The 13,670-nt window shown below is 37.3% G+C and overlaps 1 protein-coding gene across 1 annotated transcript in view; it reads left to right on the forward strand.

The window, feature by feature from the left end:
* Nucleotides 1-13,670, forward strand: part of RP1 (RP1 axonemal microtubule associated) — a gene marked incomplete at both ends in the record, with an annotated part of 187,407 nt that overhangs the window by 109,500 nt on the left and 64,237 nt on the right. The window contains 5 exons of the mRNA XM_080609709.1: nucleotides 1,945-2,161; nucleotides 3,481-3,635; nucleotides 4,423-4,636; nucleotides 5,864-6,054; nucleotides 8,359-8,569. Coding sequence (XP_080465835.1) covers nucleotides 1,945-2,161; nucleotides 3,481-3,635; nucleotides 4,423-4,636; nucleotides 5,864-6,054; nucleotides 8,359-8,569 — 988 coding nt within the window. The remainder of the gene's footprint in view (nucleotides 1-1,944; nucleotides 2,162-3,480; nucleotides 3,636-4,422; nucleotides 4,637-5,863; nucleotides 6,055-8,358; nucleotides 8,570-13,670) is intronic.

Below are 13,670 nucleotides of genomic sequence, written 5' to 3' on the forward strand. Positions count from 1 at the left end.
CTGTGCACTCTTCTCTCAACGAACCTAAATAATTCCTGTTAAGTTTAATGAGATGAATGCATATTTTAGGAGGAATTTTGCCTATGTATTTCCCTTTGATGGCACAACCCTGGGGACCATGTCAGGAACCTTTGAGGATGAAGTAGATCCAAGAGGCATATCTCTCCTCAAATGTCCATTATAGTCTGGAACAGCATTAAATTCTGTATACATGGTGGCATACAGACAAGCAGGGCAAGCTAGGCTTAGAGAGATGGCAAGTCTGGTGCTGTCTTTCTCAGTGTAAAGCTACTGCTGTGTGGCTGTTGTGGGCACTGTGGAGTTACTGTTCAGGAGCGGAGAGATTCCCTGCAGCCTTGGAGCTGTTGTAGATACAGGGGTAGGATTTCTTCCCTCATCCTTAAAGAACAGCACCCTGAATCTTGAAATTTTGTAGGAGTGGCATAGCAATCACTTATGACACTTCTTAAGAAATTCTGACTGCGAGGGTTCTTTTAAGCTATGAAGTGCAATTCCTTCCTACCATAAGCCTCAGTTCATATATTCTACATCATAAACAGTTCTAGCTCCTGTGAAATGATTTTGGTAGATTGCTTTATTTTCAGTTAACAGTTCCTCTTCATACTCTGATGTTTTGCTATTTCTTATTTGCATAACAGATATTAACGAGGGTGGCCAACTCTCTCCCAAAATGGCAAAACCACACTTTTTATATGGTTCCTCCCTAATAAGTAGCTGATAATTCCCTATACATATGTAGCTCCTGTGACTGTGCAAAGGCACATGAACTAACTTTAAGCAAGCTAGGTCAGCAGTGAAGGGTTGTCAAGTTCAGAGCTCTGTTGAGAAGCAGAATGAATTAATCTATTATAAAGTCTGTATTCTGTTTTAGGAGACAGTCTGCTGGTAATGCTGCTGGTCCCAGGGCATGACTGTGTGAGACTAACTTCAGTTTCTTACTGTGGTGCCACTGGGGGCACAAAGGATTTATTTCCTGGCAATAGTTACCAAAGCTTATATTGTGATTGGTCTGGGAAAGAAGAAAAAACCAATCAAGCAATATAGGAGAAGAACAAGGCCACTGGCAACTCCCTCTGTTTTTATCCTTTTAAAACTGTTACCTTTTTAAAATAATAATTCTGTCTTGTTTCGCTTGAAAATCACTTCCCACCCTGTCTTTCTTGTAGTTGCCCAGTGAAAGGCTGCAGCACTCCACTTCCGGGTGTTCAGAAGACTTACCATGCAGTGGTTAATGTCATGCCGATCATTAGCACTTGGTGCAGCTTGATCATCTCAGTTCCCATGGCCCTAGGTTGAATTGTTTAACTAGATTTCACAGAAACCCATGATCAGCAGCCAGCTATTGAATTTCCCATATGTAGTATGGGAACAGGGCTGTGCTGTTCTACAGTTACTTCTGTAACATTCATGATTTACTTTTACACAAAGATAACCTTTCTCATTTCCAAAGAATTTGTTATAAAGTAACTTCATGTTCTAAATCCAACCATTTTGGAAAGGAGAATGTAGTTAAAACTTTCTAGGCTCATAGCAATTATCATTAATTTTAATGCCTCACTTGACTGCTGATATCAGAACCTTTAAGTTAATGCTCTCTTTATCCAGTAGAGTCAAAGCTTTGCATGTTACCTTTTGTCTGAAGAACTTAAATGCATAGATAGATGTTACCAATTTTAACCTTTGCTCACCCTAATGGTAGGGTACCATGCTTACAATACTAACTAGAGAATGGAAGAAAATAAGGGAGACAATCTCACCCAAGATCATACAATGAATAACAGAAGGATTGATTCTCTCATCACACTTACGCCAGCCTCCAATTCAGCTTTTCCACTGATTAATGTTAAGTTTAGGAATTTTACACTTCTCTGTAAGTAAATCAGTATGCTGACATTTCTCTCTTCCTCATGATATTTGTTGCAGGTTGAGACTGGAGATCTGGGAGATGTATACAAGATTCGGGTCAGCTGTGATGATGTGCCATGCTTTGAGGGCTGGCATTTGAAGACTTTTCGCTTAGAAGGGCTACATACAAAACAAGAACTGAACTTTGACTGTAACTGCTGGCTATCTCTTAACAGAGAAGATGAGCTAGTGAAAGAGTTCCCTGCAGTCAGGAAGGATCAGAAAACTTTGCCAGGTAAAAAACACAGAGAAAATACAAATAATGTAAACTAACCTCTTGAAAAGAGATCAGTACCACAGATATCATATAGCACTTTGTCTGGATTTGATTTGTTCAGTGGCTCTATTGCAACTGTCTTCATATATGCACCGCAAAAATGCTGACCACTTAAGAAATTGTAATTTTCCAGTTAAGTTGCATGTTGATTTTCACTATTGCTAAATGTTCTGTGTGATTCTAAGTGTGCAAAATGAACAATATGCTTTTTAAAGATAAAGCACATGTTCAAGGAATGGAAATGATTTATGGTGGACTTACTATTTAACTTAGCTTATAATAGCTTTAGTTACTAACATCAGTTCAGAAATAAGCCTAAAAACCCCAGTTTTTTGTTTTTCCCTAAGGACAGTTTTTTGACCTGCTGAGAGTTTCAAAGTATATTCAAAGATGCATTAGAATGTAAAGACTTATAGAATTACCACATTTATTCAGAAAAGATGGCAGGTACACGTGAGACAAAAGTGATTAGAGACATGACTGCTTTTCTAAACTGAAGTTGCAGAAGTTCTGGTCCTCGAATGCTTCAAACCTATTCGCAACCTAAAAAGAAACTACAGCATTATGTAATTTAAATGTTCACTCAGCAGGACTGTACATTAAAAATTACATTTGAAAAATTTTGGTCATTCTTTTTGTATGACTATGAATATGTGTGCAATTTAACTATCCTTCTTGGAAGAAAACCTAATCTGACTGTGTAGAACTGCATTTATACAAGGGCACTGTAAAGGCAAAAAGTTTATAGTTCCTGTCATGCACCTTAATAAGTGCATTTTATAAATTTTTATACTTATACGTAATGTAGCACAGCATCTGGATGCATCTGTCTTTGCTATTCAAATTTGCATAAACTTTACACAGTGTGTTATTCTTTGACCTGTGATAGTTATTATCTACTGCAAAGATAATTCAGTTTCTGACAGCCCCCAAAAACCTCAAATGAGTTCTTATTTTCCAGAGCTTGCACAGTAAAATAGAATTGGACAGAATTTATCTAGGTTTTAGTAGCTCTAAACTGCATAAGTCTCAATTGTCCAAGTCCAATTTCTTTCAAATTTCAATGGAAAGTAATGGAACATCTTCATTGTGCTTCATTGCGAAGAGATTGGATTAATAAAAATTAATCTATTGAAATCATTGTGTAGCAGATTTTTTGGTAGCTGCAGAAATAAATCCAAGCAGTAGTCTTACTAAATACTCTGCATTGCTGTTTTCTTTTAAGTACACGTTGTAGATAATCAGTTTGATTTAAATCTTCTTTTCTCTTTGTACAGTCTATAAGTATGTTGTCTCTGTACATATTGGTGACCGCTGGGGAGCAGAAACTTTTGCAAATGTTTATATCAATCTCTATGGCAAAAGAGGGGACACAGGTGTAAGGAAACTTCATACATCTTTATCAAAAGGAAGAAAATTCCAAAAGAATAAGGTAATAGCACAAAAATGTTGGTTTATATGCTCAGGTGTTAGCAATGCATTAATTGGAACAGATGGGCAAGAATTTGGAAACACAATTTATCTTTCAGGAGTTGACAGTAGATCAATGTCAGTATTATTTCCTGTACAAGAACATCCATACGTGACAATAAAGGCTCAGCATAGGACATAGAAAGCTCACTACCAAGATGTACATTATCAAGGAGAATCTTTGATTTCTGTGAAATTCTTTCAGTAGGTGGAATCCATAACACTGGGCCATATACAGAAAACCTAGATTTTTTACAAAACAAGCAAGAATTTAATAGGGCATATAATTTCTTTCTTTGCATTTCACATTTTTCCTTATCTTGTTTGCTGTAATCTCACCCACTGATGCTGGTGTTTATTTCTCTTTTGTCTTACTCTGACTTCTCCATTCTGCTTCCCTTCCCATCTTTTGTCTTTTGCTTAAATTCTTCTCCACCTTTAACTTCGTCCCTTCTATTGTTTTCTTTTTTTCCCATTTATGATTGCTGAAATGATACATATTGTCTAAAGATCAAATGAAGTTACAGTGTGTGGTTAATGATGAATGCAGGATTCAATGTTAGGTATAATCAGTGTGTGCTTTCTTAGATTTGGAAGGGATGTTATATTTTAAATAAAAAAATACACAAATTTTAAACCTTCAGCTGAACCCAAGACTGTATTTTCCCTGAAGTTCAAGCATATTCAGTTCCACTTTAATTAAGTTTTCCCCCTTTTTTGCTTTTTTTTTTTTTTTTTTTTTTTTGTAGGTGGATTCATTTTTGGTGGAAGCTGTTTCTCTGAGTCAGTTGCAAAAAGTGGTCATAGGACATGACGGAGAAGGGTACGGGGCTGGCATGTACCTCAAGATGGTAACAGTCAAGGAATCACAAGACTCAGACAAAGAATGGGTCTTCCCATTATGGAACTGGCTTGATACTCATCTGGGATTATGTGAGACTGTTTGTGAGATTGTGACAACTGGTAAGATCTTCTGCAAATATAGACACACACATATATAAATTTGGCCATAGCTCTTTCAGCTCTCTATAATATTTTTCTTCCATTGAAAATGTGAATTTTCAGTTTGATCTTAGTGTTACAGCAAACCCACATCTGGTAAGGTCAAAGTGAATAAAAATCCATCCTGTCAATATATTGTGTATGGAATGCTTGCCTGCCAAATTAAATGTAGCACATTTCAGTGAAAGCCCTCTACTCCATGCTTGTGAGACCCTACCTGGAGCACTGCATTCAGCTCTGGGCCTCCAACATAAGAAATATCTGTTGGAGGGAGTCCAGAGGAGGGCCACAAAGACGATCAGGGGGCTGGAGCACCTCTCCTGTGAAGCCAGGCTGAGAGAGTTGGGCTTGTTCAGCCTGAAGAAGGCTATGGGGAGACGGTACAACAGCCTTCCAGTACCTAAAAAGGGTCTACAAGAAATCTGGAGAGGGACTTTTTACAAGGGCGGGAAGTGACAGGCCAAGGGGGAATGTCTTAAAACTGAAAGAGGGTGGGGGCCCAATATAGATAGCAGTTATTCAGTTGTGTGTTGTTTCTGTGTTGCAGAGAGTACTTTTTACCGATGTGTTCCTTTCCATTAAATCATTTTCATTTTCCATACAATGGTTAAAACAGAATGAAAATGAAGTAAAACAGCAATTAATGAAGAAAAAGGGAGGGAGATAGTAATATTGAGCTGAGGATCTGGCAAATATTTTTGTGTGTTTATTATAGGTTTATGTGTCAGCTTCACAGTATTACAGCATGCATTATATAGATAAGATCTAGTCACAAGCAGAGTTCATTAGTATTATTCATCTTGCATTAGGTCCCTACACACTACAGATGGCTGGTGCGTCTAAATGATAAATTGGTTTTAGTAACATTGATTGCTTTTTTAAGAACAATTATTTAGAACTCTAAAAGGTGAGTGAATGTTCTTTTCTTTTAGCAATTACTTCCGAACATGACAAGGAAAATACCAGGGCATCAATAAAATACCTCTGAAACTAGATTTCAAACACAGAATGAACATTTAGCTATTAAATTCTTGGCAAAAATTATACTAAAGATATTGATGTGTTACTGAACTGTTGCTATAGATATAACCCGCGAATAAAGCTTTACTTGTGTACTATAAAGTCTATGGTCCTGCTATATTATGCCATTCTGTCATCTTTCCTCTTTCTGTTTGATAATTTTTAAAGGTAGAAGATTGACTTCCCGTCCTAAACTGCCTGAAATCAACATGACGTCGTCAGGTCTCTGGATAATGGACATCACTGGATCTGACTTGAACAATGAAGAGGATCCAATATCCCTTTCTTTTATCTTCTATGGCAACCTGAGTCACAAAAAGTTGCCGCTTCAAGTTACAGGAAAAGCAATTCAAATCAAAGTATTTCAAACTTTCTCTATTGAAAGAAAAGCCTAAGAATCATGTAGCCAATAACACATTTAATTCTGAGATAAATTGTTTCTTTAAACTAAATACCAAGCTGATTTTTAAGTCTTCTGTGTAGTCTGGCACAGGCATTGTCATTTTTGTTTGTAGATAGTAACACTGTCACTGGAACAGTGGGTTTTGAATGAGCAGTCTCCCAGTGTCTCATACTGAAAATGCTTAAGTGAGCAAACGGGTCCCTTGGTGCATATCACAGTATATTCCATGCTGTAGGTGCTGATTTACAGGTTTTGTTGATCTCACAGAAGTAAGTACTTTGTAAACTTAGGAGATACTGTGGGATACTATGCAGCTTTTAGAGCTGATAATGGGAAAGGAAGAATCATAAATGAGACTAAATATACAGAAAGTTAATTTTTCTCTTTCATGTAATTTGTTCATCCCTGCCACCATGTTTCTCTGTGCTATCTTTTCTTGCACGTTGTCTCTCTTTTCTTTACCTGTCGGTATCACTTGCCTTTTCCTCTTGATCAGTTTGTTTTTACCCACAAGTTTTCTCCTCCTTTATTCAGTACTTCTGCATTTCAATTGTTTGTCTTGACTTCCTCCTATTACCCCTTAACTGAAATATTGACAAGCATCTGAAGTCCACTTGAACTGTAGCCTGCTTCTTTTCCCAGTGCTCTTACTTCCCTCTTGCAGCTATAATTCCCTCCTAGTGCCAACACTCTGTTACTCTTATGCTTTTCTGGTTTTGAAACAGCAGTTCAGTAGAACGAACTGACCTGAAGGTAAACACTGCAGGCACATCCTCTGGCTCAGGAAGTGCCTGAGCCACAAAGTGCTAGAAGATAGGACAATATTCAAAGGAAGGACTACTGCTTGTCCTGATCTTGTACTGCTTGTTCCATCCTGTTGTCCATTGTGGGTTTTGAGGAAATGGCTGATCTCTGTAATAAAACTTGAAGTTTTAGCCTTATTTGTTTTTTCAGCCTTGTTTTTAACCTTAGTTGATTCATCCTGCAGCTGCAGAAGCAAATATAAGGCAAGACTGAATGAATGGGAGCAAGTGGGCAGGCAGGGAAGTAGGAACTTGACAAGTGAGCTTTGCATGACAGAAATGTGTCCATGAAGCTATATCCTGAAAGATATTTCTTCAGAATTGACTGCTGGAACTGAGGAAGCAGGTAGCAAGAATAAACCAGGGTTCAAAAAAAAGGGGTAAAGAAACCACAAGCAAAAAGCCCAAAGAATGAATGAAAATAGGTTACTTTTGATTTTGGTGTTCATCAGAAAGGAGCCTTACAGTTTGAATGAAGAAACTATTTCCTGGTTCTTCTTACTAGCCAGGTAAATCGAACTTAATGATTGAGCTAAAGAAATAATTGGCTAGTTTTCGATGTTCCTTTTTTCTTTAATGAAAGAGGAACTAAGAAGACTGGTCTAGGCCATAAACATGATCCAAAGTGAGGAGTTCCCAGAAGATTTTCCTAAGTTATTTCTAAGAACCTCTGGTAAATGTGAAGAAATAGTATGAAAAGTGAAGTGCACTGTCAGAGGAAAGGCTGAAATCAGATCACATGCATTTCTTCTAGTTGGGCAGTATTTGAAATGAAATAGCAGGGCAAAAGAGTATGAGAACTAGAGAACAGGAAGAGGAAAAAACAACTTCTGTATTCTCCTTTCTTTTTCCCTTCCAGGGAAAAAATATTCCTTTAATAATTAAAGTTATCTAAGGCCTCCTCTACTTTTCACTTACTTGTATAATGGTATGTCACAGAGATGCGGTACTGTCCCCAGTAGAACTAGAATATTTTAATAGACAGCTTCTATATGAAAACATGATGTAGGGTGAAAATGGGGAGATTTCTTGGATGTTTTCTCAAAATCAGATTAACTCTCCTTCAAATTTGTAATTAATTGCACCATTTTTAAATTAAAAATTGTAAGAAATGTTTCTAGTAGTGTTCAAAATTTTTAAAATAGACTGAAGCTTTTGTTTCTGCAAATAGTCTGCTGAATCAGTGTAATATATATGAGCACTGTGCCTTGTTCTGTGTATAAATTTCAGCAGTGACTGCCATCACTTGTTCCCTGATATCAAACCTCAAGTATTCCACCTCCAAATTCACATTAGTAAATCAATTTTGTATTGATTAGAAAGGGGGAAAATAGTAGTAGTTATAAATCTGCCCCAATTCTTTAACTACTGAATTTTGTTCAACTACAGCTGTCAACTACGTTTGGTCTGGCACAATTAGGATGAGATTCATTCATCTTCTCTTCCTCCTCACACAGGATGAACTGGCAGATATTGGCTCAATATACAAAGTTCAGGTAACCGGCCCGCATAACATGCTAAACCAGCCATGGCACTTGGATTTACTGCATATGAAGCACACAGGCACAAAGGAAGAAATGTATTTAGCTTTTGACTGCTGGTTCAACCCTAATGAAGACAAATGTGTGGAGCTGCCAGCTCTCTATGCAGATGAGGAGCCTTTGCCTGGTAAGCCAAGCCCTTTTCTGTTACTGGGGTCAGCATCTGTCACTGGAATACCAGTATATCTCTTCTGGGAATAAAATACTGTGTGAGGATTTCCACAAGAATTTCATATGAAGGAATTTGATGGTTTTGCACATGCATTTATCACAAAAGAAAGCTGAGAAAACAGAAATTATTGGTATCAGGGTAGTGACAGATGCTGTAACTGCTGACACCAAACATGGGATCTTGCTTCTTTCATGTTAGATGATGTTCCAGTTTTAGCCCTTGTTTACTTATTGTCTCTTCAAATTAACACTATGTCAGCTGAAGATGTGTACAAAATATAATCTACTGTGTGATATTGCCTAAATCTTCCTATTAAAAAATGTATCTGACCTAGAAATGGTTATTTTTTTAAAGAATGAAAAAATTGCAAACACCCCCTCAAAACAGAGATAGAATTTTTGAAGTGTGTAATAATTAGCCAGGAAAGAGATATCCAAGAATTTAAATTGCACTAGTGTTTTATTAATTTATATTAGAATTTATGGCACAGGAAGAAATATTTCTCAAAAATATATATGAAGTTGAATGTTGAATGTTTCATTCCTGTTAGTAACACACGTGAATTGTATGATGCCAGAGAGATAATAAAGTTATTTCTGCCAGCCACTCCCCCCACCCAGGAATATGGAGAGGAACAACCAATTGCATACTGATAACTTGGTCACTAGCTATTTAAGAACAGGATTGCCATCTATCCAGCTCATTAAAATAAAGAGGATTGATGGGGAGAGTAAAGATCATATATTGAAGCTTTTAGTGACAGTTAAGAGGTTATTGCTAGAGGCTTAGTACGAAGATGTTCTGCTTAAACAGAAACTAATAGAAAAAGATGGAAGTGGCCCAGAAAAAGGAATAAAATATTCCATGTGAACTTTTGTACACTATTCTCTAAGGAGATTTTCCTAAATATTTCATTCCATTAAAAGTTGAAACTTGAGCAAATAAAACACTGGAGACTTTTTAAATCTCTGGGTTTGTGTGGGGTTTGCATAATTTTAAAGAATTAATAACATTGCATTTATTTATTGAAAAAATCTTATGATTTTAGGGGTTTGATCTGTCAGATTCAAAATGACATTGGATGTAATATATGCAGGATATACAATCATGAATACTGTAAATCTAGAGCTTGGTAAAAAGCTCTATTTCCCCAATTTATTTCTGAAAAAAATTGGTAAAATTCTAATTGTTCATAAATATATTGAGAATTTGAAATTGCGAAATACTTAACTACATGTAAAAAGCCCATAAATTCAAACAAAAAAATTTTATAGACTACACCTTTCAAAGCTTCTATTATTCGAAGAACCAAATGGAGATACTATCTGTTAGTATTATTTTGATTTGTAAAGCAATTCAGTTTTGAGGTATATTACAGAATGAAAGTGTTTTTCTTGGAAAATTACAAAGAAATGAGTAGTATCTACTAACTTAGGACGTTTTTCACAAATCAGTTTGTGGAGTCTGGTGATCTACAACTGTAGATCTATTCTTTGCAGTCCCAGTACTAAACCAGTCGAAAACTTCTATCAGCTTCGTCCTTGTATTCCAGTTTCAGTGCTAGAGACAAAAACAATATTAAAAAAAAAAATCGTTTTCATGTGTTTGCACTCATTATTGCTCTGAATGAGAGCAATGATGAGATAAATGAGAGTGTTTATGGTTATGTCTTTAATTAATGTCTTGATGGAATAAATTCAAATAACAACAAAAGTTTTGAAAAATATTCATCATTGCAAAGCAAGTTGCAGGTATGCAACTCCATAGAAAGCAAAGTAAATATGGAAAACTAAGCATTCAAATATACAGTAACCATTATCAATATAAACAGTAATTTCTATCAGTAATGTCAATTGCCTGATTGTAATGAAGACCATACTAATATGACTGCTTCTTTTCTAAACAAAGTGCTTCCATAAGATTTATTATGGCAAGAATAACTATATATTCTAATTAATAATCTTCAGGATTTTATTAATTCAGTAATGATTATGTGCAGGACATAGATATGTATATTAGCACACTGAGACAAAGTAATCATAGAATCATAGAATAGTTAGGGTTGGAAAGGACCTTAAGATCATCTAGTTCCAACCTCCCTGCCATGGGCAGGGACACCTCACACTAAACCATGCCACCCAACGCCTCATTCAACCTGGCCTTGAACACCGCCAGCAATGGAGCACTCACAACCTCCCTGGGCAACCCATTCCAGTGCCTCACCACCCTCTCAGTAAAGAATTTCTTCCTTAGATCCAATCTAAACTTCCCCTGTTTAAGTTTGAACCCGTTACCCCTTGTCCTGTTACTACAGTCCCTGATGAATAGTCCCTCCCCAGCATCCTTGTAGGCCTCCTTCACATACTGGAAGGTTGCTATGAGGTCTCCATGCAGCCTTCTCTTCTCCAGGCTGAACAGCCCCAACTTTCTCAGCCTATCTTCATACGGGAGGTGCTCCAGTCCCCTGATCATCCTCATGGCCCTCCTCTGGACTTGTTCCAACAGTTCCATGTCCTTTTTATGTTGAGGACACCACAACTGCACACAATACTCCAAGTGAGCTCTCCCGAGAGCAGAGTAGAGGGGCAGGATCACCTCCTTCGACCTGCTGGTCACGCTCCTCTTGATGCAGCCCAGGATACGATTGGCTTTCTGTGCTGCGAGCGCACACTGAAGCCAGCTCATGTTCATTTTCTCATCGACCAGCACCCCCAAGTCCTTCTCTGCAGGGCTGCTCTGAATCTCTTCTCTGCCCAACCTGTAGCTGTGCCTGGGATTGCTCCGACCCAGGTGTAGGACCTTGCACTTGGCATGGTTAAACTTCATCAGGTTGGCATCAGCCCACCTCACAAGCGTGTCGAGATCCCTCTGGATGGCATCCCTTCCCTCTGGCATATCAACCGAACCACACAGCTTGGTGTCATCGGCAAACTTGCTGAGGGCTCACTCAATCCCACTGTCCATGTCACCAACAAAGATGTTGAACAAGACCGGTCCCAACACCGATCCCTGAGGGACACCACTCGTTACCGGTCTCCATTTGGACATTGAGTCATTGACCACAATTCTTTGCATGCGGCCATCCAGCCAGTTCTTTATCCACTGAGTAATCACATGCACAATAACAATTAACTGCTGTTAGATGCCATATTCCTTGATGATTTCTAGATAACTTCTTGATTTTTAGAATGTCATAATTTGTAATTGCAGTTGAAGGCATGCACTGAAAGTTTCACAGCAATAGGTGCTTCTGAAATAAAGCACCCTGCCCCATTTGCATTCTCACCTCTACTATCTTATCTTTCCAAGGAGAACCTGACAAGCTATAGAGAAAAACAATAAGATAACAGGTCTTGAGAGCTCCAACAGAAGAGTTCATCTGTTAGTTCATTTTCTCAGTCCACCTCACCCCCTCTCCCCCAGTCTTTTCTTACTGTTTCCCCCCATTGGAAAAATGACCTGCATTGCCTGGTTTCATTACAAAACTAAAATCACAGCAGTGCAGAATGTTTAACTATACCTCTGACACTGAGAAAGATGTGATTGTATCATTTAAACTGTTCACCCTTGAAAGGATATTGAGAGTTCTGTGGGCAAATGTTACTGAATTATCACAATAAATGATATTTAAATATATAGTACGTAGTAAATTCCACAGTATTGAAAAAGAGAAATTCAAAGCAACATCATCTTTAATTCATGTTCTTTTTCCTGCCTTTTAATGAGCTCCATGATCACTTTGAGCTTTTAATGATAACTTTCAGTTTCACATTATGTTGGTTTATATCTGAAATAGAGCTTTTATCAATAGGATTGGGAAGAGACAAAGAACGGCAAGGTTGTACAGAATATCTTATTTTCATAGATTTTTATTATTGGGGTATGCTGTTCATCTGGTAGTCAGAATGGTCCCAAACTCACCCTAAAGCTTTTTACTCCATTTCCCAGTATCCTTTCTATGTTATGCTTTTCTTCATAGGAGTTACTTTGTACATTTTTATTTCACTTATATAGTGGAAGTTCTTTCTCTGATCCAAAACCTCTGAAAATCAATGGGAAACATTTGCTGTGACTAAAGTTTGATGCAACTACATTGAACTTTAAATTATGCATCAATAGATTCAGCAGATTCAGTAGAAAATACTGACTCAGCAAAAAAATTAAGTATGTTTCTAACTTTCAGTGTTTCTCTCATTTGAATACTACTTGTGTGATCAAACCTATGCTCATGATTAAGTATATTAATGATTCTGGACAAAAGCAGCAAAGATGATTGTGAGTACTGTAATTTCTATTCTATCCCATGAGTGGTCAGATCTGTAGACCAAACTCTTCTGATCTTATTCATGCAAGTAGCCTTTTGACTTCAGTGAATCTGCTTTTATGAGGCAAGGCAACACTCTAGATGATTAACACAGATCTAGGTGATTAACACTCTAGATGATTAACACAGAATCTTACCTTCGTATGATAACTCTGCTGAAACCAAATATTCCATTGTCCAAGAGTCAGCTTGACATCTCATGTACTTCCAACTATGTGGATCTCCCATTAGTGAAATTGTGAGTAGCTACACTGTCTTTAAAGTAGCTATGTTGTCTGTCACCTGGCAGTGCATATTTAACTGCCTTGAAGAAAGCGATGAGGCACATTAGAGCCCTAGTCTAGGAAAACTCTTGGTTTACTATCATCAAACATGAGCGATGCCATCAATTGCAAATACTTTTCCAGTTCTTGGTTTAAATAATGAAAAAAAAAACCCCAACAAACCCAAAAATAAAAATCCCATGGGAAGTCCCTGAAGAAAATAGTGCTGCAGTGAAGTAAAGTTACTTTTCAGAAAACAAACTTTTCTCACGTCATCCCAACGTAGTAAAAGATAAAGAGAAATGAAGACATTTCAGAAGTTTATTGCAATAAGTGCAGCTTTATTAGAGGACTGATACAGCCCTTATTATTTAATGAATCCTTTTAGATATTAATTTTTCAATCAGTATGCAGAACCACCCTTTAGAACCCTTGTTCCAGTTATGTGACCTTTTTATTTTAGATATAT

Source organism: Psittacula echo (assembly GCF_963264785.1).
Source record: "Psittacula echo genome assembly, chromosome: 2".
Lineage (NCBI taxonomy): Eukaryota > Metazoa > Chordata > Aves > Psittaciformes > Psittacidae > Psittacula > Psittacula echo.